Raw genomic sequence first — 25,078 nt, 5'->3', positions numbered from 1 at the left:
TATTGTAAGTAAACTCATCACTTTATATTACTCAAAAGGAGATGATAACCACGAAGAAGAATACTTCTTGACTAACCATAAACAAACTAGAAGAAAATGAAGAATAGTTTATGATCCAAAGACACTTAGTATCTTCTTCCTCTCACCTATTTATACTATTCCTTGTATCAAACAGCTCAGATTCCATTGAAGCATAAAATATTAGCAAGGCAAAACCCTCCAAAAAACTTATAGTATATATTGGTTATGTCTAGAATCTCATCCACACCAGTCTGAATATGTTTAAGGGTGTATTTACCTAATTATGTGATGCAGAAAGATGAGTGGCTATTCCACCACTAAGACATTGTTCTCCATCAGCCCTTCTCCCGAAGTAGGAAACTCAGGTGAGATCTGCCATTCTCCATCCACTAAGAACTTCATCTCATACCTTAATTTCAAGAATTCCACAATAGATTGAAAAAGAATGTATAGTTTCAACTTTCAAATGTCAAAAATTGATGTTGCATGCAAAAGAATAAGAGTCGACGAAATGGTACCGCCCGGGACGAAGGAATAATGTGGTGGAGAATTTGGTAAATAAAGCTGAGTACTCAGGCGATAAGTCCTCACGTTGGCTCCATCCGTCGAACGATCCCATTACTTGTACACTCTTATGTATAGATCATTAATAAATGAAGTTAATATTGAGGATAATATTAAAACTTAAACTGTTGTGCATTTGTAAAAACATCTCCTAATGTGGATATTGCTACACTACCTCTGCCATGCCAATCCAGAACACATGAACCTCCTTTGTCTGTACAGCCTCGACATCTTTTATTTGTTCCTTCAACTTTTTTTGAACAGCTTTATTGGAGAAAAGACAAAAATTAGTATATCATTACAGGGATTTGGCGAGAATCGTAAATAATGATGAAACCAAGAGGGGAAGAGAAAAACCGTCTAAACGAGCGAGAAGGTGCGACTGAATGTATTTTCCACTGATTTTTCTAGAACCTTCTGGAATACCAAGGTTTGCTATTTCTTCCGCCAGTCTGACCAAAGCCTACTCCTCCATAGAACGATATCATGAGACATTTTCTACTACAGAATCCTAAAGACATATGTTCTTGTCCATACACAAATCTGAAGCTATAAACTTTCCAATGCAGTAACCAACACAAGATGTATTTAGAAAATATGACAACCAAATCAACTTAAGGGAATAAGATGGTGAGTCTGTGACACTTTAAAATCAAAAGTAGATATGGACCTGAAGTTCGAGCTCCATAACCGCAAGCTCACTTTTGATGTTAGTTATCTCATTCTCCTGCGTCTTAAGCTGCAAAAAGGAATTAATTAGTCAAATCATGATTACTTTTCAAAAAGTAACATCACTTTTGATGCTAATCATCTAGTATTCCTGGGAAGACACAAGATTTCTTAAAACAGAATAGGATATACAATTGCAGGTTTCTCAAATTATGTAAGAGAATGGACAGACAAAGGAACTAGAGTAAGTGTATAAATATAACACAAACACCTGGCGCTTGAGGAAACGATTCTGTTGATTAGCTTCACTCAATTTTTTAACAAGTTTTGATCTCTCTGTATCAATGAGCAGTGACTTCAACTGCAAAACCAAAGGAAGATTTTGTTAATTGGTACAGAACATAGTTCCTTCATAATAAGAGTAAATGCTTAGGAAAAGAAAAAGAAGAAGATTTAACCTCGCCGCTAGTGAGAGGTCGAGAAATAGATTCGTTGAGTGAATCTTCAGACAATGATGATTCCTCTGTGCCAACACCAACTAAAAATCTTTTCAAAAGCAAACTGTTCTTGTAATGTTTTCGAGTAGAAGCTACATCCAAAGGATAAGGAAGTTTCTGCAAATGTGAGCTTGTGCTCAATCTACCCAAATTCCATGCTCTTAAGTTCCATGAAAGAGTAAGGCTTTGTTCAAGACAATGACTGTTCAAGAAGAACAAACACTTCAATTAGTAACTAAAATCCTACAATGATGAATTAAAACAAGTTTGGTTTTACACAGCAACAAAAATGTGAATTGGAATAAGAAAAAAGATTGAAAATTTGTACCTTGAACAACCAAATTCAATTCTGGGTACACAACCTGCTGCATCAGAACATTCACAAAAATCAAAAACTTGAACTTTGTTTCAAATCATCCAATTTTGAGTAATTTTTCAAAACAAAGCAAGATGTTACTAATCTCCGATTCAACTACATACATATAGACAATTACACATATCGTTGTGAATTGAAAGTTGCAGAAACAGATAAAGCAATGGGTGTTGAGTAAATCAATGTGAACAAAAAAAAAAAAAGGAATGATTTTTCGACTTACCCATGATTGGATTAGACTATTCTCGTCTTCCTCTACACAAAATTAATAGAACTGTCTGATTTGGTTTACAAAATCTTTCAAATATCAAGAAGCTTGTGAAGAAGAAGATGAATACACTCACAAAACCCCTGAACCAAAAAAATAAAAATCTTTTCTTTTTTTTGTTTCCTCTCCTTTATCAATAAACAACGTGCGTAAATCTAAGAAAGCTAAATTTGCAAATGTGATCCCTATAGTTTCCCTTTCATTGGTATAGAGTCACACAGCTTCCTAAAACAACACAATTTTTCTAAATCTCACCTGAAAACGACGTCGTTTGCACTTAGTCGTCTTCATCAACCTCATCACACTTAAAATAAAATCCCTAATTTTTTGTCGTGCTGATCTCAGTAACTCGCTCAGGTACTAACGTATCTCTCTCTTCTCTTACCAAGCTCCCTTTTTTTAATGGTGGGTTTGTTTTTTTCTAATTCCATCGTTGTTGCCAGATTGGGATTGAGAGATTTGGTGGAGGATGACGACGTTAGGAGGATTGTTAATTGGGATAGGAAGATCATTCAGAAGGAAGAGAGCTTCTTCACTTGATATTCTCTCCCCTAAAAGAGCTCCTAGAAACTACTACAAGGGCAAAAACTGTAAACCTCTTGGTTTCCACACCCGCAAAGGTTCCACATTTCATCCTAATTTTGTAGTTTTCTCTTTTGCATCTCTGTTTTTGAAGAAGTTTCACTGTAACTTGAACAGTTTGGTTTAGAATCAATTCATTTCTATCTAACACTTGTTTAGTTAGTTGATGATTGAATGTTGGGTTCTTGGTGGTATTGCCAACGAGTTACTCGTTTTGAATTAGATATATGGAACCTAAGGCAGAGTTATGTTGTCAGTTTAGTTTCATATGGCTTAAAGATACAAACTTTGAACTCAATTCATGCTCATTGTAGTAGTGTTGATAATTGAGTGTTGTTAGTTGGTGTTAATTACCATGTTGTTTTGAATTAGATATATCGTATATGCAACTTAAGGTGAAGCTGTTATCAGCTAAGTTTCAGGAATTTACATGACTGGCTTTAGGTGGAATGATAACAACTTCAACTCCATTTTGGAAAGAATTATTGCTCTTCATTTGAATTTGTTTCTAGACTTGAATTTACCATTCTCTGATTTTTGGGACATGGTGTAGCTTGACTGATCAGAGCTCAATTGTCGAGATGTACAATTGCCAAAATTGAGTTAAAGTTGTTAACTTTACACCTAAAGAATATGGTATCTTAGGCCGAATTGTAGATAGTATACAGTTTTCGAGACTTCGTTTTATCTTTCTCTAAGTTTTGTGACATGGTTTGTTGCAGGAGGGTATGTTGTGCAGCCAGATAAATTGCCGAATTACGTAGTCCCTGATCTTACTGGCTTTAAGGTTTTTCATTTCACCCTCTAGAGACTCTTTTGTTCCTTTTGTATTTGATTCCTCCATTATGTTAATTGCATCTTAATTGAATGTGAGAACCAAACATTAGTGAGAAATCTTCTTACAAATCTTTTTGGTTGAAACTCCTTAGATTTGTGATCCAAAAAAATCGTGTTGTTTGTTGTAAGTTTTTGTGTTAGGAAATGTGTAATGTCTTGCTTACTTAATGCATTAAGCTCTGCTGAAGTATGAATAGCCGATAGTGTGTTGACTGCATTGTAATTGAACATGAGAACAATCCTTGAGAAATCTTTTTACAAGTCGTATTGATCCTTATGAATATCTTGGTTCGTTGTAAGTTTTTGTGTTAGGAACCTGAAATGGGAATGCTTACTTTATTTACATTAAGCTTGTTATGTGATTTAGCTGCTCTGCTGATGAACATATATATTGTTTTGGATTTTACAGCTCAAACCATATGTATCTCAGTGCCCTATAAAAGTCAACACAAACGAGTCAACCAAAGCTTCCAAGTGAAAATAGTCAGCCAGAAAAAAAAACATCTTCTTAGGTCTTCTTCATTGAGTTTAAGTTAAGGACTGTGTTCTACTAAAATTTTCTTCTGTTGTCCTTGATCGTTTTATGCTATTCTCAAAACGGGAGATTGATTTTGGTTTTATATTTTCATGAAATGTTACAAAATAATATATAACATTTTCATTTGACAGTTCAGATGTTCACAACTTCATTTGATTAATTGAGTTATGAACCTTAAATGTGAAGGTCTAAAAGTTCAAACTTCGATTCATACCAACAACGTATGCGTATATTTCTTTGCCAGAAAAATATAAGATTGGTTGAATTAAGATTATACCAACAACGACACCATAAATTCTTACAACAAGATGTTCCTAAGTTTTAACAATTGTCTTAAACAAATACATATGCTTTTCACTACTCTATTGACGGTTTGTTATCAGAAAAACCTCGAAAGCTGCTGAAAGCTGTTGCTGTTGAAGTTACCCATGTTGTTGGAAAGAAGGTAGCTGTCAGGAATGGTGGAGGCAGATGGCAGATTAGATTTCTGCAGTAGACTGCTCTCATCAAAGTTAAAATCATAGGTTGAAGACATATCTGTAATATCTTGAGAGAAGCTAGTGTTGCCGACCATATTATTACCACAAGTGTCAGAACAGAACTCATATGAAACTGTGTTTGAGAGACTAGGATCTGGAACGTTGCTGTTGGTGATATCACTCGTATACAAGTTTTGATCACCACCATAAAACTCCTTCTGCATCAACTGATTCATCGACCCAAAGTTTTTCACAGATTCTTTGTTTGAGACGCAAGGATGTTGAAAGCTGTTATTGTTGGTGATGTCACTTATGTTTATGTTCTGATCATAACCACAAAGCTCCTGCTTTACTTTTTGATTCTTCAACTGAGATTCTTGAAGTAACGCTGAGAAATCCTGTTTGAGATTTGACGCAGAGACTGGGATCTGAGAGAGAGTATTATCTCCATGGTTGTACATGAATAGCGAGAACTGGCTAGGGTTCAAAGATTTGGTCTGATGATTGAGATAGGATGAGGATGAAGCTAAACTCTGTCTGTGTTTCTTCTGCAACTCAACAGAGCGAAGCCGTTCTTGTAATTTAGAGACATTGAGTTCCAAAGACTGAATCAGTTTGGAGATTTGGTAGGGAGAGTAATGATCAGAGATTGGATACTTTAATATATCCACCGGCTTCTTCTCAAGACTCGTTGTCTTCCTCTTCTTGTTCAGATTCTCCAAACCCTTTTGCTTTTTCTCGTTCAGGAACTCAGAAAGATCAACTCTTTTCTTGCGTCTCAAGGCTTGGTTTAGTTGACTATACCTCAGAGCCATGTCTCTTACTTTCTCTCTCTCCTTAGGCCATGTCTGAAGCTCTCCTCCTGGTTCGTAATGGATGACGCAGACCTCAGTGTCACAGAGAATGGAAAGCTGTTCAGCTTTCTTGAAGATGGTCTCAAGTCTGTTGCTCAAACTCGTCGAAGCAAGTGAAGAAGAAGAAGAAGGAGGTAAAGATGGCATGGTGATTCTATTGTTGATGTCAGAGACAAACTTAGGCTTTGTGAAGAAAGAAAGATGAAGAAGATGAATTTAGAAGTATGAAAGTGATCAGAGAGACACTTTGTGAAACAGAAATATATTTATAGATACATCGGTCAGTCGCTAGGGTTTGAAAAAAAATGTGTTTTTAAGTTTCCATATTGTTGCAAAGATTTTGTGAAATTAGCCGCTAAGGGTTCGATAAAAAGGAAAACTTCATTAATTAATGAGATCTATAAAAAGGAAAGCTGTTATAGATTTCCATATCTTTGCATAGATTTCGCAATTAATTAATTAGCCGTTGAGGGGTTTGATGATTACATATAATGAAAATATATATACTTAGCTTGAGAAAATTTCATGTAATAAATTCCTAAACTCAATTCGTTCAAAAGCTTATGATATAATTTTTTCATTATTATAATTTTCTGTCAAATAGTATCTCAAAATTGGTAAGTATATTTTTTTTAAAGGAACTACGTATATATGAATTGTGGCTTTGTAAAATCCAAAAAAAATAAAATTGGGTCTGGGCAAAGAGTTTCGAGAAAGCCATTTCGGACAAGCATACAGTTTCAGTGTTTCAAGATTGTTGAAAACAAAGGCATCACCATACAAAACTGATGGGCCTGGGCCTTAATAAGATCTCAAATCGGGCTCTTAAAATGCACCGACGTCGTTTTCTATTAGTTGAAATTGCAATATTATTAGGAGAGGATCCATGTTTAAGCGAAACGGCGTCGGAAGCGTGAAAAAATCGAATGTAACCATTTGGAAATATTTCGGTTAAGAAAACAAACCGGAAAACACGGTTTAGTCTCCCCGGTGATTCGAAATAGTTTTAACGGTCTGAAGTAAAAACTCAGCTTAGGGGGGAAAAAATATCGTTTTCAATTTGAAATCCAAATGGGTTAACGGAATAAACCAGGGCATTTTAGTAATTAAGTATTAATCATCCCTACTAAAACCACTACAAATACGTTTTATCTTTTTCTCATTCTTCATCACCGACTCAAACAAAACGGTACTGCGAAGCATGTAGAATCAATCGATCGATGAAGAACGATAGATCACAGATTGATGATGAACAATCCAGCCTGCGATTGATGAATCAGGTAACTATGAATGATGATCTTATCGATTTTGATTTTGTTTTTCTTATTCATTGATCTCATTTCATTATCTTTCCGATTATTTCAGAACAGATTTGAAGAGTCACATGCGACGAATACTAACGCCGGTTGGTCACCGGAATCTATTCTCCGATAAGTGGAACCTCAAAGCCAATCAGTTTGCGGTTCTCTGCTTCTTCCTACAAGCCGCCTCTTCCATTGTTCAAACAGCAAAACCCTATATATCGACTCTACACAGGTACCAAGCTTTCATGTGTTTGCTCTCATTTGTTCTCCCCTTCTCGTAAATCTCTAAAAGGTGGTGTGATAGAGGTAGTAGCACCCAAGCAAAGCAATCGATCATTCTCTGTTCTTGCGTCTTTCACTTATGATTGAGTTTTTTTTTTCTCAATTTTGTTTTGTGTCTGTCTTTGTCTTTCTCGCTGAAATTTTGGTTCTTGTTTGGTGTTGTTATGCAGGGATAGTCAATTCATGTGTGATTGAATCTAGATTTCGAAATCCTTCTGAATATGCACAAATCCGTAGAGAATCCTTTTGATTAGGCACAAATCTTTCAGGTATATAAACCTCCTTCTGATTACATTGGTTGATCAACGCATTGTTAGGTTTTGGTTGCATTTGTGTTTGATTTGTTGAATTGGTTCATTAACTATGAAATCAAAGAGACATTTTAAGAACTATTTTGTGATGATTTGTCTCTGTTTTGTCTTAATTTTTATCATCATGTGTGTGCCTAATCTCGATGCAATTGTATAACTTTGGTTGTTAAGTTTTGTGGTTCAGTTTCGTAATTCACTTTTTGGTAAATCCACAACTCTTCAAGCTGTTTTGTGGCTCAGTTACATATTCTCTTCGTGTATACTTTGCAGAGTTGCGGGAAAAAATCATAAAGCTAAGCTTGCTGATCAGCTTCTCGTAGCAGAGAAGATAAAGAGAGTTGTTCAAAAAGAGCTTCAAAGGTAATATATTATTACAAACACGATAGTCTTAAGACTTGATATCACCAAAACTTGGCCTATGCTTATGAAATAACTACATTGTGATGTTCATAAGATGTTAGCTGGTTCTCTAATTGATTATTAGTAGTTAGCAACTCTTGATTATGCCTTTAACCAAAACAAAAAAACTCTTGATTATGCCAACGGGTCAGATTAGAAAATTTTGAAATTTTATTCTTGGAATATCTTTGGGTGGACATAAGTATAACTCTGTTATTTTTGTTACTTTCGTTCGAGTATTACTCTGCTCAAAGTACATCGCAAAATGTTTTGTTTTCAGAAGATGGAGCTGCAAAAAAAATTGGAGGCGACTTGGTTTAGCTGGAACAGCTAAGTAACTGACGCTTGGATGACACAAGTGGGTCACGGTATCGCCCTCTCTCTCTCTCTCCCATAAAAAAACACAGCCAAAAACACAATCGAAACAAGAAAAACACTAAACGCACGAGAAAAAGAACACAACCAAAACAAAAACTTCATAAAACACAAAAATGCACCATCACATAAACTACACAACTTCACGTTCACATAAACTCCACATTCACATAACCTCCACGTTCACATAAACTCCACGTTCACTCAGCTTCACGTTCACATAACCTCCACGTTCACATAAACTCCACATTCACATAACCTCCACGTTCACATAAACTCCACGTTCACTCAGCTTCACGTTCACATAACCTCCACGTTCACATAAACTCCACGTTAACTCAGCTTTACGTTCACATAAACTTCACGTTCACATAAACCCCCACTTCACGGTCACATAGAGTTTGCTACTTTGATTCCTCTGCAACACATAGAATATGTATGACTGTATTTGGCTTCGTACACTCCAGTCTCTTGGATTAAGACAGCTGATTCGGAATGTCCTGTACATCAGGCGATCCAAATATTCTCTTTTGTGCCTACATCTATTTTGCAGAATTCAAATATCTCAAGAGGGAACGAGAGCAGAAAAAAAATGAACAATGGCTGGTGGTGGACTTACACTGAGGTACATTTCTTGTTAAGACAATATGTATGAACAAAACATTTGTATTTTATTCGCTCTATGTTATTCTGTTTGTGTGACTTACTAATAAAGGTCATTGATTTCAAGAGAAAAATATATAAGGTGGACTAGTGAAGATGAAGCTTTGCAATTTCTAGTAGCTTCCAACAATGCCTTACATGTCAATATAATGTGAGTTGAGCAAGCAACTAAATGGCGACAGGGAGGATTCGATGACTTTGTTTTCCTTGGTTTCATGATCTTTTAGATATATATACCTTTTTTTTATGTAGCTTGAATTTACTTATTTCTACTTTAAACCAGCTTTTCAATAAGAAAAGAGGATACGTTTCATATGCGCATGAATGATAAGGTAATCATGCTAAACTTTTTTCCATCACTTCAAACTCTTTTCTATTAGTTCCAATGTGAGTTTATGTAAACTACTTCAATGAATATTCTAAGTATTCAGGGGTTTCAGTTATAATCTTCAATTTATTCAGAGGGTAGCTCTCACCGGGATTCATAATTATACGTTAAGATTAGAGAATGAGAATTTTAGTGTTTTCTTGTCTGTTTTCAAATTAAGTAGTGTGGTTTCTGTCTAGATATTGTCCTTTTTTTTTTATTACTGATGTGTAACTACTTTCAGGAATATAACTTCGTGTGAGCCTGTTGATCTATCTATTAAGGAGTTGGTATAGCCTAGAGAGGCTTGAATAAGGTAAGCTTTTGAAACTAGTTGGTACTGGGATATAAATTTCTTAGAATATCAGCAAAAAGGAATAAACCGCTTGTCCTCTTATTCATTATTGAAGTGTAACTTTCAGGAATATAACTTCGTGTGAGCATGCTGATGTATCAGCAAAAGAGTTGGTATAACATTTTTTTAATTGAAACTCCAATTTAGAGCCAAGCATTTGTTCACTTCTCGTTAAGGTAATTTGATTTCAGGTACCATGTTTCCTTAGTATATTTTCCACTTTCCACTTCTCTATTAACATAAGTATAGGAGTGTGTGCAGTGTATTCACAGGGATTTTTCAAATAATAAACCTTTAGAGGTGCCGGATTTTATGGTTAATCTAGAAAATTAAAAGTTCTGGTAAGTCGAGAACATAGATGAAGCTTTTCATTTAAGTCTATATTGACAAAAAGCATAATGAATCATTCTGACATTTATTTTTGCAGCAGGAAAGCAAGGAAATAACTTGACTAGGTGTGTCCTCAAGATCTCTTAGGAAAACAACAATAGCTAGTGAGGACATGTAGTGAGGTACATTTTCTTGTCAAATATCATTTTAAGTCAATCTGCAGTGCTACCATTTTCTGAAGTTTGTTTATATCTTAGGTTTCATGTGTGAATGAACCTAGCATTGGTCACTCACGTTCATTTGGGGATGGGAACAGAATCGTTGTTGCAATAGTTATGATATGCATCATGCCAAGGAAAAGAAATAAGTAAGGTCATAACTAAATGGGTTAGTAAAAGTATTTACTTTCCTAGTGTATTCAAGAGATAATTCACTTTAGTTAAGCATGTATATTACAAACAACGTCAACTAAGTGATCTGTAAAGGAGGGTTTGGTATATCGTCGACACCCTTGAAGATAAACCAAAATCACATAAGTTTTGATATTGTTTTATGATTGCTAAAGTGTAAAATGTTTGCAGGCAGAGCTTCGTCTGACGGTGCAACAACGGAATGTAGATTTGTTTGTTAGGTATTGCGTTATCGTGGCCATAACAACTTACAACACAACACTCAATGATGACAGTACGAATTACAAGGCTTGTGAATATGGGAAAGCCAAACATCTTTTCGTTACTTCCTCTTAAGGTAAATTGATTTCACGGTATTATGTCACTTTACTTTTATGGTTTTATGTGGTTTTAAAATTTGTCCAGGTGTTTACTAATCTACATAATGCTTCAACTGAAAGATGTCACTGACAAATTTGTCTGTCGTTTGAACCTTTTGCATTACTTTGACCAGGTTAAAAGTATGAACGAGAAGCAACCTCGTCTGGTCTGAGTATATTATGTTTTATTTCTTGGCGAATAATTTGATTCTATAAACATTATATTGTGATTATATTTCTGAAAAACGACTCTGCTCAAAGTAATAACAATGTTCTATTTCTTGTAGGAGCAGCAAAGGATTTGGAGATTATTTGATGTAGTCGAGAAGAAGTGACTCTTGGATGGCGTGAATGAGTTACGGTAAACTTAACAAAAACAAAAAACACAACCAGAATACAAAAAAGGATCAAACTTAAACACACACCAAACAAAAAAATCATAAACTCCACGATGTCACGATCACGTAAACTCCACAATGTCAAGATCACACAAACTCCACATTCCACTATCATGTAAACTCCACCACTTCATGATCACATAAACTTCACGATGTCACGATCACATAGAATCCACAATTCCACGATCACATAAACTCCAACCAAAATACAAAAAAGGATCAAACTTAAACACACACCAAACAAAAAAATCATAAACTCCACGATGTCACGATCACGTAAACTCCACAATGTCAAGATCACACAAACTCCACAATTGCACGATCACATAAACTCTACAATTCCTCTATCATGTAAACTCCACTACTTCACGATCACATAAACTTCACGATGTCACGATCACATAGAATCCACAATTCCACGATCACATAAACTCCACGAGGTCACGATCACAGAAATTCCATGATTTCATATACTTTTAAGGCAAGGCCTGTGTTCTACGAAATTTATGTCTTCTACTATCCTTAATTCTTTTGTTCTACTCCATAAAATGGGAGACTTGGTTTTATATTTTTATGAAATGATAATACAAATATGCACTAAATAACAATATAGAATTCCAAAATAACTAAGAACATGACTTATGGGGTGACAAGTTAGGCGATGTTCCTATCTATTCTTTAAGAGACCTTAAAACAAATATCTTCACCAGCAAGTGACTGGATAACTCACTGATTCTCTGTCCATATCTTTTACTAACACCAAGATACTATTACCGCCTCTGACAAAACAAACACTATATACAACTCAAAAGGGTTTTCTCTTAATCCAACCAAAACGGTATTAGTAACATATAAAAACACAGCCACACAGAGGAACATGGACAAAACCCTATAAATTAACACAAAACTTGTGTGAACTGATGTTCAATGGAAACCCAATTCTTAAACAAACTCAACGATGATATTGTTACCGGATGACAGAAACACATCTATCTCAATAATATGGTCAAGTAACCTTCTGCGAATACTTAGTTGGCATGTGCTTGAAGCTCGGGGAGAATTTCTCAACTCCTCGATGATCATCTCAAGGTTTGGAACAAATTCTCTCCTTGTATCAGCCAAGATTGTTGCCATCTTTAAGTTGCGAGCGTTTTTCAAAATATAAACGGCGATATCTCTATCTTGTTGTCTCCCAAAGTATGGTGACCACTTAAATGTTTGTAGACTCGACATCAAGCATTCAGGAACATGACTCGGTTGATTCCAAAATTCCATACCATTATGCTCATGGATCTCATGATCCTAAAGGCCAAGCAGAAGAGTTAGATTAAAACCATAATTAATGGGCAGGCATCATTAGGTAAACTAAAAATATAGCTTATTGAAAGAAACTTACTTCCACTAAAGAGATGTCTAATACTCGCAACTTAGGAGAATCCTTGAGAAACTGGCCAATGAGATTCGACGAATCCTTTTTGCACACACATAGGTTTAGATGTTCAAGCTCTTGGAAGACATAACCATCACCATACAAATCCTGCCCAAACTATTAACCAAGGGATTCTATAAATGAGATTGAACTCTCGCAATAGCTAGATATATGAAAACACTAATATATCATTACCTATAAACAACATAACGTGAGACGCTTGACATATGTGATTGATCCAATAAGACTCTTGGGGTTATAGGATACTACATATGCTTCCTTCAGCTTAGGCATATTCTTAGCCAAAGCGTAGTGTTCCCGACTATTCAAATCCACAAGGTTCAAATACTTTAAAGAAGGAGTATCTATCTCGTACCTATTTAATAGCCAATTACAAAGTGATAATCTCTACAAAGAGGGGACAATAATAGTGAACTCTTTTATATCTTCATCGTCAAGATATCGCAGCGATAGATCTTCAAGAACAGGACAACCAAATAGAAGCTGTTGCAAAGATTTCGCGAATGAAAAAGTTTCAATTTCTAAAATTTTCAGAGAGGGAAGACAAACCATAGTGGGAATTATACCCGCCATGAGGGGCAAAAATTTGAGTTTCAAGGTCACGAGCGATTTGCAGGTAAAAAAGCTACTCGGTAATATGTTTTCATCACTTTTTGTATAGTAATACATATCCAGCTCACGCACATGGCTAGAAACTGCAACTTCAATCCACTGTCTGATATCTTCAGGTTTAACATCTGGGCTATGATCATATATAGCAAGACACAATCTTTCTATGACGGGATGATCCCTATGTAATGGCAGATTCTTGTAGATAAACTCCCGAAGTCCAGGCTTACTAACCAACCAAGAAGAGAACTCAAGTCTAGGCAACCACATCCAAAGAAACTCCCATTGTTTAGACAAAACACTAGTGGATACAGCAGCTTTTGTTGGAAGAAACGATAATATCTTCACCAGCACGTCATTAGGCAATCCACTGATTGTGTCCATATCTTAGCTAATAGTTACTGAAAAAGAAAAGAAAAACAAAAACGGCACAAGAAAACAATAATAAGACTCATAAAGGAATCAAGTAAACGAATTAATCATAATAAGAGAAAACTCACAGATACACACACTTAGGAACGGAGACAAAACCCTAGAAACAAGCTGGAAATTTGATAGATGGAACCAGACAAAACCATAGAGAAGAGACGAAACCTGTAAGAGTCCGGTCTAAGATCGAAAATCAAAATCGCAAACTCCCAATTCTCTGCGACGACGTTACCTTATTAAAAACACTCATGATCAAAACCTAGAGTGGGCTGGGCTTCTTGTGAATTTTTTTGTTAAATTTGTAAATTGTAACAAAAGAACAAGTTTATTAGGTTCAATCAAGAAGAGATTTATGTTTTTTTGGTAATGTCAAGAAGGGATTTATGTTAAAATAAGAAATTTTATGTCATTTAATCATATAATTTAACATTTTAATAAAGATATGAAAAAATTGTTCTAAAATCAACTGGAAAACATTTAGAGAAGTCAGAAATAGATTAAGATTGGGTTGTACAGTATTAAGATATAGCAACAACGACCCAACAAGAAGTTCATACTAAATTCTTTAGCAAGTCTTAAAACAAATACATATGTTTCTGATCAGAACCGTAATGTTCATGCTGCATTTTGCATTAACTGATTCAACCTGGAGTTATATTCACAGATTCTTGTACTGTCTAGTAATGTTGTGTGTTTGAGACGCAAGGATGTTGAAAGCTGTTGCTGTTGAAGTTACACATACTAGGCATGTTTTGATCAGCACCATAAAAGTAATCCTTCTGCATCAACTGATTTATCGAGCCAAAGTTATTCACAGATTCTTTGTTTGTGACGCAAGGATGTGGAAAACTGTTGTTGGTGATGTGCATGTCACTTATGCTTATGTTGTGATCATAATCACAGAGCTCTTGCTTCATTAACTGATTCTTCAACTGAGGTTCTTAAAGTAACGCTGAGAAATCTTGATTGAGATTTGATGCAGAGACTGGGATCTGAGAGAGAGTATTGTCTCCATGGTTATACATGAATAGCGAGAACTGGCTAGGGTTCATTGATTGGGTCGTCTGAAGATTGTGATAATTCAGAGAGGATGATGCTAAACTCTGAAGTTTCTGCGACTCAACAAAGCGAAGCCTTTCTTGTACTTTAGAGACATTGAGTTCTAAGGACTGAATCAGTTTGGAGATTTGGTGGGGAGAGTAATGATCAGACATTGGATACTTTAATACATCCACCGGCTTCTTCTCAAGATCACTCGTCGTCTTCCTCTTCTTGTTCAGATTCTCCAAACCCTTGTGCTTTTTCTCGTTCGGGAACTCAGAAAGATTAACGCTTTTCTTGCGTCTCAAGGCTTGATTCAATTGACTATACCTCAGAGCCATGTCTCTCACTTTCTCTCTCTCCTTAGGCCATGTCTGAAGTTCTCCGTCTGGTCCATAATGGATGATGCAGACCTCAATCACCTTTCTTGAAGATGGTCTCAAGTCTGTTGCTCAAACTTGTCGAAAAAGGAGAAGAAGACGAGGAAAAAGGTAAAGATCGCATGGTGATTCTATTCTTGATCTCTCGGATTAACGAAGTATGAAAGTGAGAGAGAAACTTTGTGAAATTGAGATATACAATATTTATAGAAACATCGGTGGCTAGGGTTTAGAATTTAAGTGTGTTTTTATTTTTCATCCTCCGCTCATCGGTATGAAACAAATCGCATAAAGATTCGATTTCTGTCGCGTAATTAGCCGTTAATGAGATCTATAAAAAGGAAAGATTTACATTTTTTTTTCTTCATAATTAATTAATGAGATCTATAAAAAAAGGAAAGATGTTTCGATTTCCATATCTTTGCATAGATTGTGCAATTAGCCGTTGAGGGGTTTCAATTCGTTCTTCAAGGCTTATGATACATATTTTTCATTAATGTAATCTTCTAAATCGAATAGTAATTTAGTATTAATTCAAATTGGTTACGTATATTTTAAAAGGAACTAGTACAGTATATATGAATTGTGGCTTTGTAAAAAAATAAAGTTGGTGCCACTATCGTTAATTGGGAAACTTGTCTTCTTACTATCCTTTATATTTCCATAAAATGATAACACAAATATCTATATTAACATTTACGTCTATGTATGCTGATTTTTCAATAAATATTCCAATAAAATTTTAAATATTCCAATAAAATTTTAAATATTCCAATAAAATTTTAAATAATCCAATACAAATTAAATATTCTAATAAAAGTTTAAATATAAGTTTAATTGTATCTTTGCAACATTGATTCATCAAACATCTTGACACTCCACTCCTGAGCTACTCGGGGTTCTTCTAACATCTTCATCATCAAAATCAAAGTTATCTTCAATGTTACCGGCAATTTCATATAAGTTAGGAAGCATCTAACTTCGGAAGCATATAAATTTGCTATTTAGTTATAAAATTAGTTTTGTAATAAGAATTTATCTTCGTATTCTGAAAAACCACGCAGCCAATTTCTAGTGCAGAGCAAAGCCTGGACATTTTTAGGAAGGAGTCTGCTTCTGTATAGAGTTAAAACTCGAGATCAAATACTAAATGCAGACTAAGAAGCTACATTAGCTAAAATAATAAATAACTTAATGTAATTTTTAATCTATATTTCAAATTACTTATGAGGTATTTTCTCTAACTTAAGCTACAGAAGATATATGAAGCTACATAACACATATATTAACAGTTACGTATCCACTATATATAACTTAATGTAATTTTTTATTTATATTTCAAATATAACCCACGCGTTGCGTGGACAACTTTCTAATATATATATATAAAAATACTAGTATCTTATGAAGAGAACTTTAACGTTTGTGTTTACCAAAACTCTAAATATTACAGTAGTATGTAATAGAAATCTATTATGTAAAATTAAAATATTAACAAAATCAGAGGACAAATATTAGTCTCAAGGCTTCGTTTAATTGACTATACCTCAGAGCCATGTCTCTCACTTTCGCTTTCTCCTTAGGCCATATCTGAAGTTCTCCATCTGGTCCGTAGTGGATGACGAAGCCTTGAGATGCAAGAAAAGAGGTTGATCAATCTCCGGCACAGAGTAGAGATGGCATGGTGATTCTCTTGTTGATCTCAGACACAAACTTCGGCTTTGTAAAGAAAGATGAACGAAGTATGAAAGTGATCAGAGAGAAACTTTGTGAAATAGTGATATATTTATAGAAAACATCGGTCACTAGAGTTAGAAACAAATCGCGTAAAGATTCGATTCCTTATTTTTGCAAAGATTTTGCGTAATTAGCCGTTAAGGGTTACATTAATGAGATCTATAAAAAGGAAAGATTTGATTGTTTAGATAGATCTTTCGATTTCCATATCTTGCATAGATTGCGTAATTAGCCGTTGAGGGGTTTGATACAAGAAAATGAAATATTAATTCCTAATCATTTTTTTTTTCTTTTAGGTCTTCAAGAAACCAAAAGCGAAGCAACATTTATATAAAACACAATTTAAAAATTAATACATACTATTAGCGATGTGCTACATTAATTCAAGTGTTAATAGTAGTGGCTATGATCTTTTTAGTTGTTAGTGGAATACGACGTCGCCGATATCTCACTGACCGTCGTCTCCTCCTCCTCCATCACCATTGATCTTACGTTTGGAAGCTCATGAGTCAACGCTCCGGTCAAGCTGTTGAAGTAGTTATTCTCATTGTTGCTCAAAAACAGAGCATCCCCTGTTACACTGTTTCTCAGAAACAGAGCATCCCCTGTTCCGATGTTTCTTGATGTGTTGTTGTACGGAACTCCAAGCATCTGAGACGCGAAGTAAGCAGCTGCTGATTCTGTGAAGCTTGTGTGCTCGTTGACTGGAGAAGGGATAAGGTTTTGTCTTGTTGCTATGTGGTTGAGTACGTCTGATGAAGCTAAGAGAGTTGCAGTGTTGTGTGAGTTGTATTGGTTAGTGTCAGGGATCGTTGGATAAACCCAAGATTGTGGGATTGATCTTTGTGACGATACTGCATTCGTCTTCTTGAATATTCTACATATCGCCCACGCATCCTACAAAAGAACTTATTTATTACAAGTGTTGGGTTCCAAAATAAGCTGATGCGGGTAACACAAGTTAGGGCAAAATGTAATAACTTACGTTTGAAGGTATCTCTTTAGTGCTGTTGTTATTGTTGTTAAGGTGTTGCTTCTTGTTATTGTAATTGGGATATGTTGAGTGATGAGAGTCAGAGACAGAAGGGAGACGAAACTCGTGCATCATCCAATCGGTTTTGACTCCTTTAGCAGCTCGACCACGGTAGAACACTAGCGACTTCTTCAACCCGATGCATCGAGTTGAGTCCAATGAGTATATAGGACGGTCTGTTCCAGTAGCTTTCCAGAATCCACCTCCCGTTACTCGGTTAGGCCTCGTGCTGTTCCGGTATTTCCTGTCTCTTGGACAGTAGAAGTACCACTCTTTCTCCCCCATTGCCGCAAGCTCTTTTAAAAACACACATCGATTCAAGAAAATGCAAAGTAAAAGATCCAAAAACTCAGAAGTTAGAGTTCTGTGGCTTACTTGGAAGGTCCCATGGATCGTATTTGTAAATATCCACTTTCTTGATGAGTTCAAAGGGAAGAGACTTGTGTAAAACCTTGCGTTTCAAGTAGAAACTCACGAGCTCTTCATCAGTTGGATGGAACCTAAACCCTGGCAAGACGACGTCGTCATATCTTTCTACGTTGTTGTTACTCTCTTCATCATCCATAACTAGAACCATTACATACACAGAGAGAGAATTAGTACTTAACCAAAAGATAATGAAGAGAAACAAAGAGATTTATAGATGGCAATATAGAGAGGGAGTGAGTTTGGGGAAGAAGGAAGAAGTTTCTTAGAGAAGAAGAAATGTGTTCATAGGGAAACGTTAATTGGACCAGAAAGTGATGCGTAGATATATATAATAAGACCAATGTTTGTTGTCCGTCCCTTAGAATAAGTGGAGACTTATGCAAGAAAGATAGTATTAAGTATGAATCTTGAAATTTGTGATTGCAAAAGGTTTGTAAAATATGAATTCGCAGTTCCCCAAAATTACTTCATCCCATTCTTTGTCTCTCTTTAAAAGATGCATGGTAAGTCAAAAATGGGCATTGGTAAAATCGAAGGCATTGCTTAAGCTTGCTATATATGTTTCCAAGTTTGAGACATGTAAAAACACAAATGTAGAAATGGAGATCTCGTGGTAAAAACTTTTAAAAACAATTCAAGATGAGAGAAGTCCAAAACCAATGCAACACAAGTTTGGAAGTTTGGTCAATAGCTTTAAACTTAAGATTTGTATTTCTCTTTATATGTGAAGCATTAAAGTTATCAACTCTCGTTTTGAAATATTTGTTAATAGACTTTGAAAATCCAAGTGTATATGTGTGTAAATAGAGCACGTCAAACAAAAAAAATCATATATATATAGTAATCAAAAATAAAATGGTTCAAGATTGGATTTTACAGCTAAATTCATGTTTAACTAACATCTAATACTATAAATAAAAAAATCTTGACTCGATTGCGCATACAGTTTTTCGATTTGATTTTGAATTCGATTTTTTAGATTATAGTTTTTCAATTGTACAAAAATTGAAACCACATAAACTCACACAATCATCTTGTATTGGGGACTTATCATCAGAGGAAGACAATGATAGAGGTATACTTGCGTCTAGGTTCATACTACATTCTCATGTATCTCAGAGTTGCTTTTCCAAACTGGTCTCTTCAACCTATAAAATATAAATGAGGGCGACATTTAAGTGAGATAAAAAAAAAGTGACTATGAAATAAATAAATGAATATTATTTACATCGTAGTCACGAATATGAGAGTCACAACGCAATAGCAGCAAATGACGGAGCTATTAATCCCCAAGGATCATGGTCGTAGAAATCTCTAAATTGCATTAGGATAGCTATTGTTCAACATCTTCCTCGGCAAATAATAAATTAGTAATTGTTCATCACTTTGTTCAAATGCAAACCTTTTAGGAAGCAATCAAGCAATAAAAAAGTTTTCAAGTTTTCAGCGCGAGCATAGAAACTGCGGCCATAGATACAACTTGCCTTAGATTTGTTTGAACCAAATTTTCATAAGAGATAACTCATACTGGATTCAGATTTAGGCCATGTTCGTTTCTCCATTTTGCATTTCCACGTAAATGGATCATTTGTAAATGATTCATTCAAATGATCCATTTGAATGTCAATTGCCAAATAACTAAATGAACAAGACAATCGGATGATTTATTTGAATGAAAATGTGTTTGTTTGATTAATTACATTTCTCATCTATAGATGGATTTGATTAAAAGTGACTGATATGCCCATGTTTAAATATAATAATTTCTTTCATCTCAACATTAATTATAGTAATTTTGATTACTTATCTAGCATATTTATACACCTAAATAATTTAGAAATTAATATTTTTGACATTTCTAAATTTCTATTATCATGAAATATAAGATTTGGCGGTATTGGCGGGAAAATGTAATTTTGCATATTTGGCGGTAGAACGTAATTTTGCATTTTTTATGTTTTTAGAGAGAAATTTTGCATTTTTGGTGGAAAAATATATATTTGTGTTTTTGGCGGAAAATGTGATTTTAGGTTTTACAATTTTTACTACTAAAATATGAGATATTTGTTAAAATATCATTTATAATTTTATTAACAAATATATTATTTGGATAATAAGAATATATTTGTCGATGACAAAAAAAAGTATATTTGTCATTTATCATTTTTGGATGAAACTCATCTCTATCTAAATGATCTAATTAGAGTCATCCAAATGACTTTTAAAATTTTGTCTCAAATTTATAAACTCATTCCATAGATCATATGGATAATTTTTAGATAATGTTAGATGATATTTTTTTTCAGACTTAAACAAAAAATATCTGAATAGTTCATCCGAACGAGGAAACAAACATAATCTTACTATGGAGAATAATGTAAAGAGAAAAGCAATGATTGATTCGTCTCCTAGAAATGGCTTATTCATCCCCGTTTTCGCTTAAAAAAAGGGGTAGAAACAGTATTTTAATTTTCAAAATTCCTAAGTCGGTGGAAGAGAAGATCAAACCTCAACATGTTGTAGAAGGTTCACTTTACCAAACTATTTTTACTAGTCTAAACTGGCCCTTGACCAGAACCAGATCCCTCAACATATATGATCACCCATTAAATTGCTTTCTAGTGCAATTTAGTTGGTTAACTCATAAACATACTGATCAAACCAATTGGCTACTCCAAGTTTTCTCTTGTACCAATCATTGAGTACATAAGCCCACTGCTTTGCTCTCTGATAAGGTAGCCTTCTCATTGACTCAAACTGATCTATACACAGGAGTGGATAGATATGTAGTAGTTTCTATTTAGTATAGGTTCATTCTTCAGCTTCCTGCAGTAACACATGTAACATGTATAGTAGCTTCTAATATAGCTTTTCTTCTTCAAAAAGTCATCAAACATGTTGTTTTATGATTGGTTCAGGTCATACAGTGATTTCTTTGGCAAAACCGCTGGATTGAGTTTTGATCCAATACTATAAATCATTCTCCTTATACCTCTCTCTAGGTGTATACAACCATTTCGTTTGAGAAATCGGCATAATTTATTATACTTGGCTATAATGAGCCAAGTAATAAAAAAGAGAAGTAGAATAAAATGAAGAGGACGCATGAGGAGAGACAAGAACAGAGGAAAAGAACAAGAAGCAGCTGGTTCTTTTTTAAACCGGTCCAGACTACTACTACTACTAGTTACTACGGTTTTAAAAATATCTGCTTCTTTCTTCCTCAGCTACACAATTTTATAAAAAAATATCGATTGGTCTCAGAGAGTCTTCCTGAAACTTGTAAGAAAGATGCAGGTAATAGCATCTTTCTCTCTGAAACCTAATCCGATCAATTCAGACGAGAATGAATTTGTGGGTCGACGGAAACTTCTCTCCTCCGCCTGTTCCAGGATTTCTCAAGGCGACGTCGTTTCAGACCCACCCGTTTCTTCAGTCAAGTAAGCGTTCTAAGCTTCTTGCATTGCCAAATTTTTGCTGAAAAATTGTTCCTTTTGAATTGGGTTCCTCAAAGATTATGACTTTATTTGATGGTTCTTAGGTTACTGAGTAGTGAGAAACCACCGTAAAGGTTTTAACTTTTGGGACTATCTTTTCAATTTGTGTTTAGTCAAAACTGGTGATTTTGTTGGTTTTGAACGAAAAATTGAAGCTTTCTCAGTTTTGAACTTTGGAATTGTTGATTTCTTTGGAATTTGTGCTATGGAGAAAACTCTCTGTTTCAAACTTTGGAATTGGATTAGTCATTTATTAGTGTAGGATTTGTTGATTTCTTTGGAATTTTGATGTTTATGTTAGCTTTTTGGCTGTTTGTTTCTTTCGATAGGATTACTCGAGATTGGAAGTCGAATTTGCATGAATTGGCTGTGAAAAGTGTCCCTTCGACAACAAGACGAATCTTGTTGACAAGTTTATTCATGAATTTGTGTTATAATCCTTCAAGGTACTTATCAGGTCTGCACCTAGTTCATCTTTTTTTTTTCTTTCTTCTTCTAACTCTTTGTGTTCAACAGTTCGATGAGGCAAATTTTGTATAAGAAGCTTAATTGTAACAACTATATCGTTGTAGTTCTTAGTTTATGATCCAAAGTTCTTGCTTGAAAGGATTTTGCAATAGCACTCTGTTAGATTTCAGAAGCTCATGGAACTAGAAATACCAAAAAGAAACATTATTTTCAGTATTGAAGCATATATCTAATAGGATTTGTTGCTCTAGTAGATAGCATGAGTCATCATGATCTAATCTTAGCCTTTTCAGAACACTTTTAGTTTTTCTGCTTATAGTGAGATGGTTTTCATTGATTCATAGTGATATAGTTTGATTATTGAATATGCTCTTTGATGAATTACTACAGCCTTAGCACTTGGTGATCCATCCATTGCGACAGTTGAAGATGTGAGTCCACCTGTTTTCCCAGCTGGACCTCTTTTCCCTACTGAGGTTTGTTTCTTTGATGAGGGTAATTGTAATGGTAGTTTTAGGTTTTGATTGGTTATAGTAAGATTCTTATATCGTTTCTCTGTTTCAGGGGAGAATTGTCCAATTGTTTGAGAAGAATACTTATTCTGTTGTCAACATATTTGATGTGACATTACGACCTCAGCTCAAAATGACGGGTGTGGTTGAGGTACTGTTTCTCAGCACTAAAAGAGTATCCCTTTTTTAATGTTGTTATCGAGTGTTTTGACATATAATTGAACTCAAAATGTAATCGTAGATACCCGAAGGAAATGGCTCTGGAGTAGTCTGGGATGGACAGGGATACATTGTGACCAATTATCACGGTAAGATGATTTGACTGAACTGTGATTGAGTGTTCAAGTGCTTGAGATGGTCTGATTGTAGACATATGATAATTTTGTAAGTTTCACTTATCTTCTTCTGAACAGTTATTGGCAATGCCCTTGCAAGAAATCCTAGCCCCGGGGATGTGGTTGGTCGTGTGAATATTCTAGCATCTGATGGGTGAGCTTTTTTCTGGGTGATGAATTATTTCAGCCGTTTACAGTCTTTAGTTATTCTCATCTCTGCTTGTTTGTGAAAATCTTGAAGGGTACAGAAGAATTTTGAAGGAAAACTTGTTGGTGCTGATCGTGCTAAAGATCTTGCTGTCTTGAAGGTATATATATATGTGGATATGTCAAGTAATAATTTTCGACTAACGTTAAAAAAGCTTCAACTGCTTATATTGATGTTACCACAAAAACTCAGGTAGAAGCCCCTGAAATTCTCCTGAAACCGATTAACATTGGGCAGTCAAATTCTTTAAAAGTTGGGCAGCAGTGTTTAGCAATTGGAAACCCCTTTGGTTTTGACCACACCCTTACGGTTGGTGTCATCAGCGGTCTTAACCGTGACATTTTTAGCCAAACAGGAGTTACCATTGGTGGTGGAATTCAAACTGATGCAGCCATTAACCCGGGAAATAGGTATGTCTACAGAAATCATACAAAAAGAGGAAATCTTGTAAAAGCATTTCAATGTGGGGTTGATGGATCTTTCTTTATTGAATTTTGCAGTGGAGGTCCTCTGCTCGATTCAAAAGGGAACTTAATTGGGATCAATACAGCCATATTCACACAGACAGGTGAGATTCATTGACTCACAACAGAATCATGTAATAATCCATTATAATATTTACTCCTGACTTCGACAGGAACATCTGCTGGTGTCGGGTTTGCAATTCCGTCATCAACTGTAATGAAGATTGTTCCTCAACTAATCCAGTTCAGCAAAGTAAGCATTGGAAAAAGTCCATTATTCTGTTTTCTTAATCGCGCTTTCTTTCGCCTTGCATAGTTTGATTTTTAATATGTTGTTACTATATCCAAAACCCCAGGTCCTTAGAGCTGGTATTAACATAGAGTTAGCCCCTGATCCAGTAGCTAATCAACTCAATGTTCGTAATGGAGCCCTTGTCCTTCAGGTATGTAAACATTTTGTACTCCAAATCCTTGAAACCAGTTGGTTTATTTGATGATCATGATTACAACTGCCATTTTCTTTCTTACAAAAACAGGTACCGGCAAATAGTCTGGCAGAAAAAGCAGGATTACATCCGACATCTCGGGGTTTCGCTGGTAATATAGTGCTTGGAGATGTCATTGTTGCAGTTGATGACAAACCTGTAAGCTCGATCAACTTCTTAGATAAAAACAAGAAACTGATTCTCAAGTTTTGGTTGTTTTTCCCCCTTTACCTTTATGATTGTCTTCTCAAGTTTTGGTTGTTTTGTCCCTTTACCTTTATGATTGTCTATCTTTTGCTCTTGGAATGAAGAACATATTTCTGATTTTCTCATTTAGATCTTCAAGTTTATAACTGAGGTTTTGAGTTTTGTTTTGGTTGTTCTGTGGTTTGAATCAGGTGAAAAACAAAGCTGAGTTGATGAAGATATTGGATGAGTACAGTGTAGGTGATAAGGTGAAACTTAAGATCAAGAGAGGAAATGAAGATTTGGAGTTACAGATCTCACTGGAAGAGAAGAGTTCATGAGAAATATCAAAATTTACAATTGTTGTCTCAATTCTCTCCAAACTGTATGTATGTCAATTGAAAGAAAAAAAAAACTATTTAACATTGTTTTGGTTATATATCAGATTCAGTATTAATCTCTTTTCTTTTCTAACATATATAATTGATGTTTTCATATAAATATATACAATTGAATTATTATGTTGACAAAAAAAAAAATACAATTGAATTATTAATCAAATTGCACCCATTAATGTGGT

The 25,078-nt window shown here is 34.9% G+C and overlaps 6 protein-coding genes, 2 long non-coding RNA genes and 1 pseudogene across 11 annotated transcripts; 4 read left to right on the top strand and 5 right to left on the bottom strand.

The window, feature by feature from the left end:
- Positions 1–42: 42 nt before the first annotated feature.
- On the bottom strand, positions 43–2,488 carry LOC17879212 (protein PTST, chloroplastic). 2 transcript variants are annotated; one of them, XM_006284207.2, is made up of 9 exons: positions 2,348–2,488; positions 2,080–2,116; positions 1,713–1,953; positions 1,526–1,615; positions 1,256–1,324; positions 943–1,048; positions 761–849; positions 540–652; positions 43–430 (listed from the first exon to the last, which is right to left on the bottom strand). In XM_006284207.2, exons 1-9 carry the CDS (start codon positions 2,349–2,351, stop codon positions 328–330), a joined length of 852 nt encoding a protein of 283 aa, XP_006284269.1. In that variant the 5' UTR covers positions 2,352–2,488; the 3' UTR covers positions 43–327. The 2 variants fall into 2 exon arrangements, with proteins under 2 accessions (XP_006284269.1, XP_006284268.1); XM_006284206.2 differs by having other exon boundaries at positions 2,080–2,113.
- A 204-nt stretch (positions 2,489–2,692) lies between these two features.
- LOC17880893 (39S ribosomal protein L41-A, mitochondrial) lies at positions 2,693–4,528 on the top strand. Of its 2 annotated transcripts, none has more exons than XM_006284780.2 (4): positions 2,693–2,749; positions 2,836–3,012; positions 3,697–3,761; positions 4,221–4,528. In XM_006284780.2, exons 2-4 carry the CDS (start codon positions 2,862–2,864, stop codon positions 4,287–4,289), a joined length of 285 nt encoding a protein of 94 aa, XP_006284842.1. In that variant the 5' UTR covers positions 2,693–2,749; positions 2,836–2,861; the 3' UTR covers positions 4,290–4,528. The 2 variants fall into 2 exon arrangements, with proteins under 2 accessions (XP_006284842.1, XP_023634938.1); XM_023779170.1 differs by having other exon boundaries at positions 2,740–2,757.
- An 87-nt stretch (positions 4,529–4,615) lies between these two features.
- Positions 4,616–6,067, bottom strand: LOC17879678 (agamous-like MADS-box protein AGL75). Its single transcript, XM_006282456.2, has 2 exons — positions 6,063–6,067; positions 4,616–5,836 (listed from the first exon to the last, which is right to left on the bottom strand). Exons 1-2 carry the CDS (start codon positions 6,065–6,067, stop codon positions 4,729–4,731), a joined length of 1,113 nt encoding a protein of 370 aa, XP_006282518.2. The 3' UTR covers positions 4,616–4,728.
- An 803-nt stretch (positions 6,068–6,870) lies between these two features.
- Positions 6,871–8,972, top strand: LOC111829227. 2 transcript variants are annotated; one of them, XR_002832726.1, is made up of 5 exons: positions 6,871–6,962; positions 7,053–7,218; positions 7,439–7,537; positions 7,850–7,939; positions 8,259–8,972. It is a non-coding gene; the product is annotated as an uncharacterized LOC111829227 (long non-coding RNA). The 2 variants fall into 2 exon arrangements; XR_002832725.1 differs by having other exon boundaries at positions 7,048–7,218.
- Positions 8,973–8,991: 19 nt separating this feature from the next.
- On the top strand, positions 8,992–9,900 carry LOC111829228. Its single transcript, XR_002832727.1, has 3 exons — positions 8,992–9,348; positions 9,628–9,699; positions 9,806–9,900. It is a non-coding gene; the product is annotated as an uncharacterized LOC111829228 (long non-coding RNA).
- Positions 9,901–11,138: 1,238 nt separating this feature from the next.
- On the bottom strand, positions 11,139–14,092 carry LOC17880336 (annotated as a pseudogene).
- Positions 14,093–14,209: 117 nt separating this feature from the next.
- On the bottom strand, positions 14,210–15,451 carry LOC17879088 (agamous-like MADS-box protein AGL75). Its single transcript, XM_023779284.1, is given in 2 exon segments — positions 14,210–15,184; positions 15,186–15,451. Coding segments are annotated over 2 exon segments (903 nt in total). The 5' UTR covers positions 15,269–15,451; the 3' UTR covers positions 14,210–14,364.
- A 1,741-nt stretch (positions 15,452–17,192) lies between these two features.
- Positions 17,193–18,493, bottom strand: LOC17879013 (putative NAC domain-containing protein 94). Its single transcript, XM_006285416.2, has 3 exons — positions 18,290–18,493; positions 17,867–18,210; positions 17,193–17,778 (listed from the first exon to the last, which is right to left on the bottom strand). The coding sequence occupies exons 1-3, from the start codon at positions 18,489–18,491 to the stop codon at positions 17,296–17,298; spliced, it is 1,029 nt and encodes a 342-aa protein (XP_006285478.1). The 5' UTR covers positions 18,492–18,493; the 3' UTR covers positions 17,193–17,295.
- A 3,022-nt stretch (positions 18,494–21,515) lies between these two features.
- LOC17878423 (protease Do-like 8, chloroplastic) lies at positions 21,516–24,959 on the top strand. Its single transcript, XM_006283655.2, has 13 exons — positions 21,516–21,783; positions 22,170–22,297; positions 22,699–22,784; positions 22,873–22,971; positions 23,062–23,128; positions 23,234–23,309; positions 23,397–23,463; positions 23,556–23,773; positions 23,864–23,931; positions 24,001–24,080; positions 24,184–24,270; positions 24,364–24,471; positions 24,711–24,959. Exons 1-13 carry the CDS (start codon positions 21,635–21,637, stop codon positions 24,837–24,839), a joined length of 1,362 nt encoding a protein of 453 aa, XP_006283717.1. The 5' UTR covers positions 21,516–21,634; the 3' UTR covers positions 24,840–24,959.
- The last annotated feature ends 119 nt before the right edge of the window (positions 24,960–25,078 follow it).

This window comes from Capsella rubella, unplaced genomic scaffold (genome assembly GCF_000375325.1).
Source record: "Capsella rubella cultivar Monte Gargano unplaced genomic scaffold, Caprub1_0 scaffold_7, whole genome shotgun sequence".
Classification (NCBI taxonomy): Eukaryota; Viridiplantae; Streptophyta; class Magnoliopsida; order Brassicales; family Brassicaceae; genus Capsella; species Capsella rubella.
Note: the sequence above shows the minus strand (reverse complement) of the source record. Positions and strands in the feature narration are given on the sequence as shown.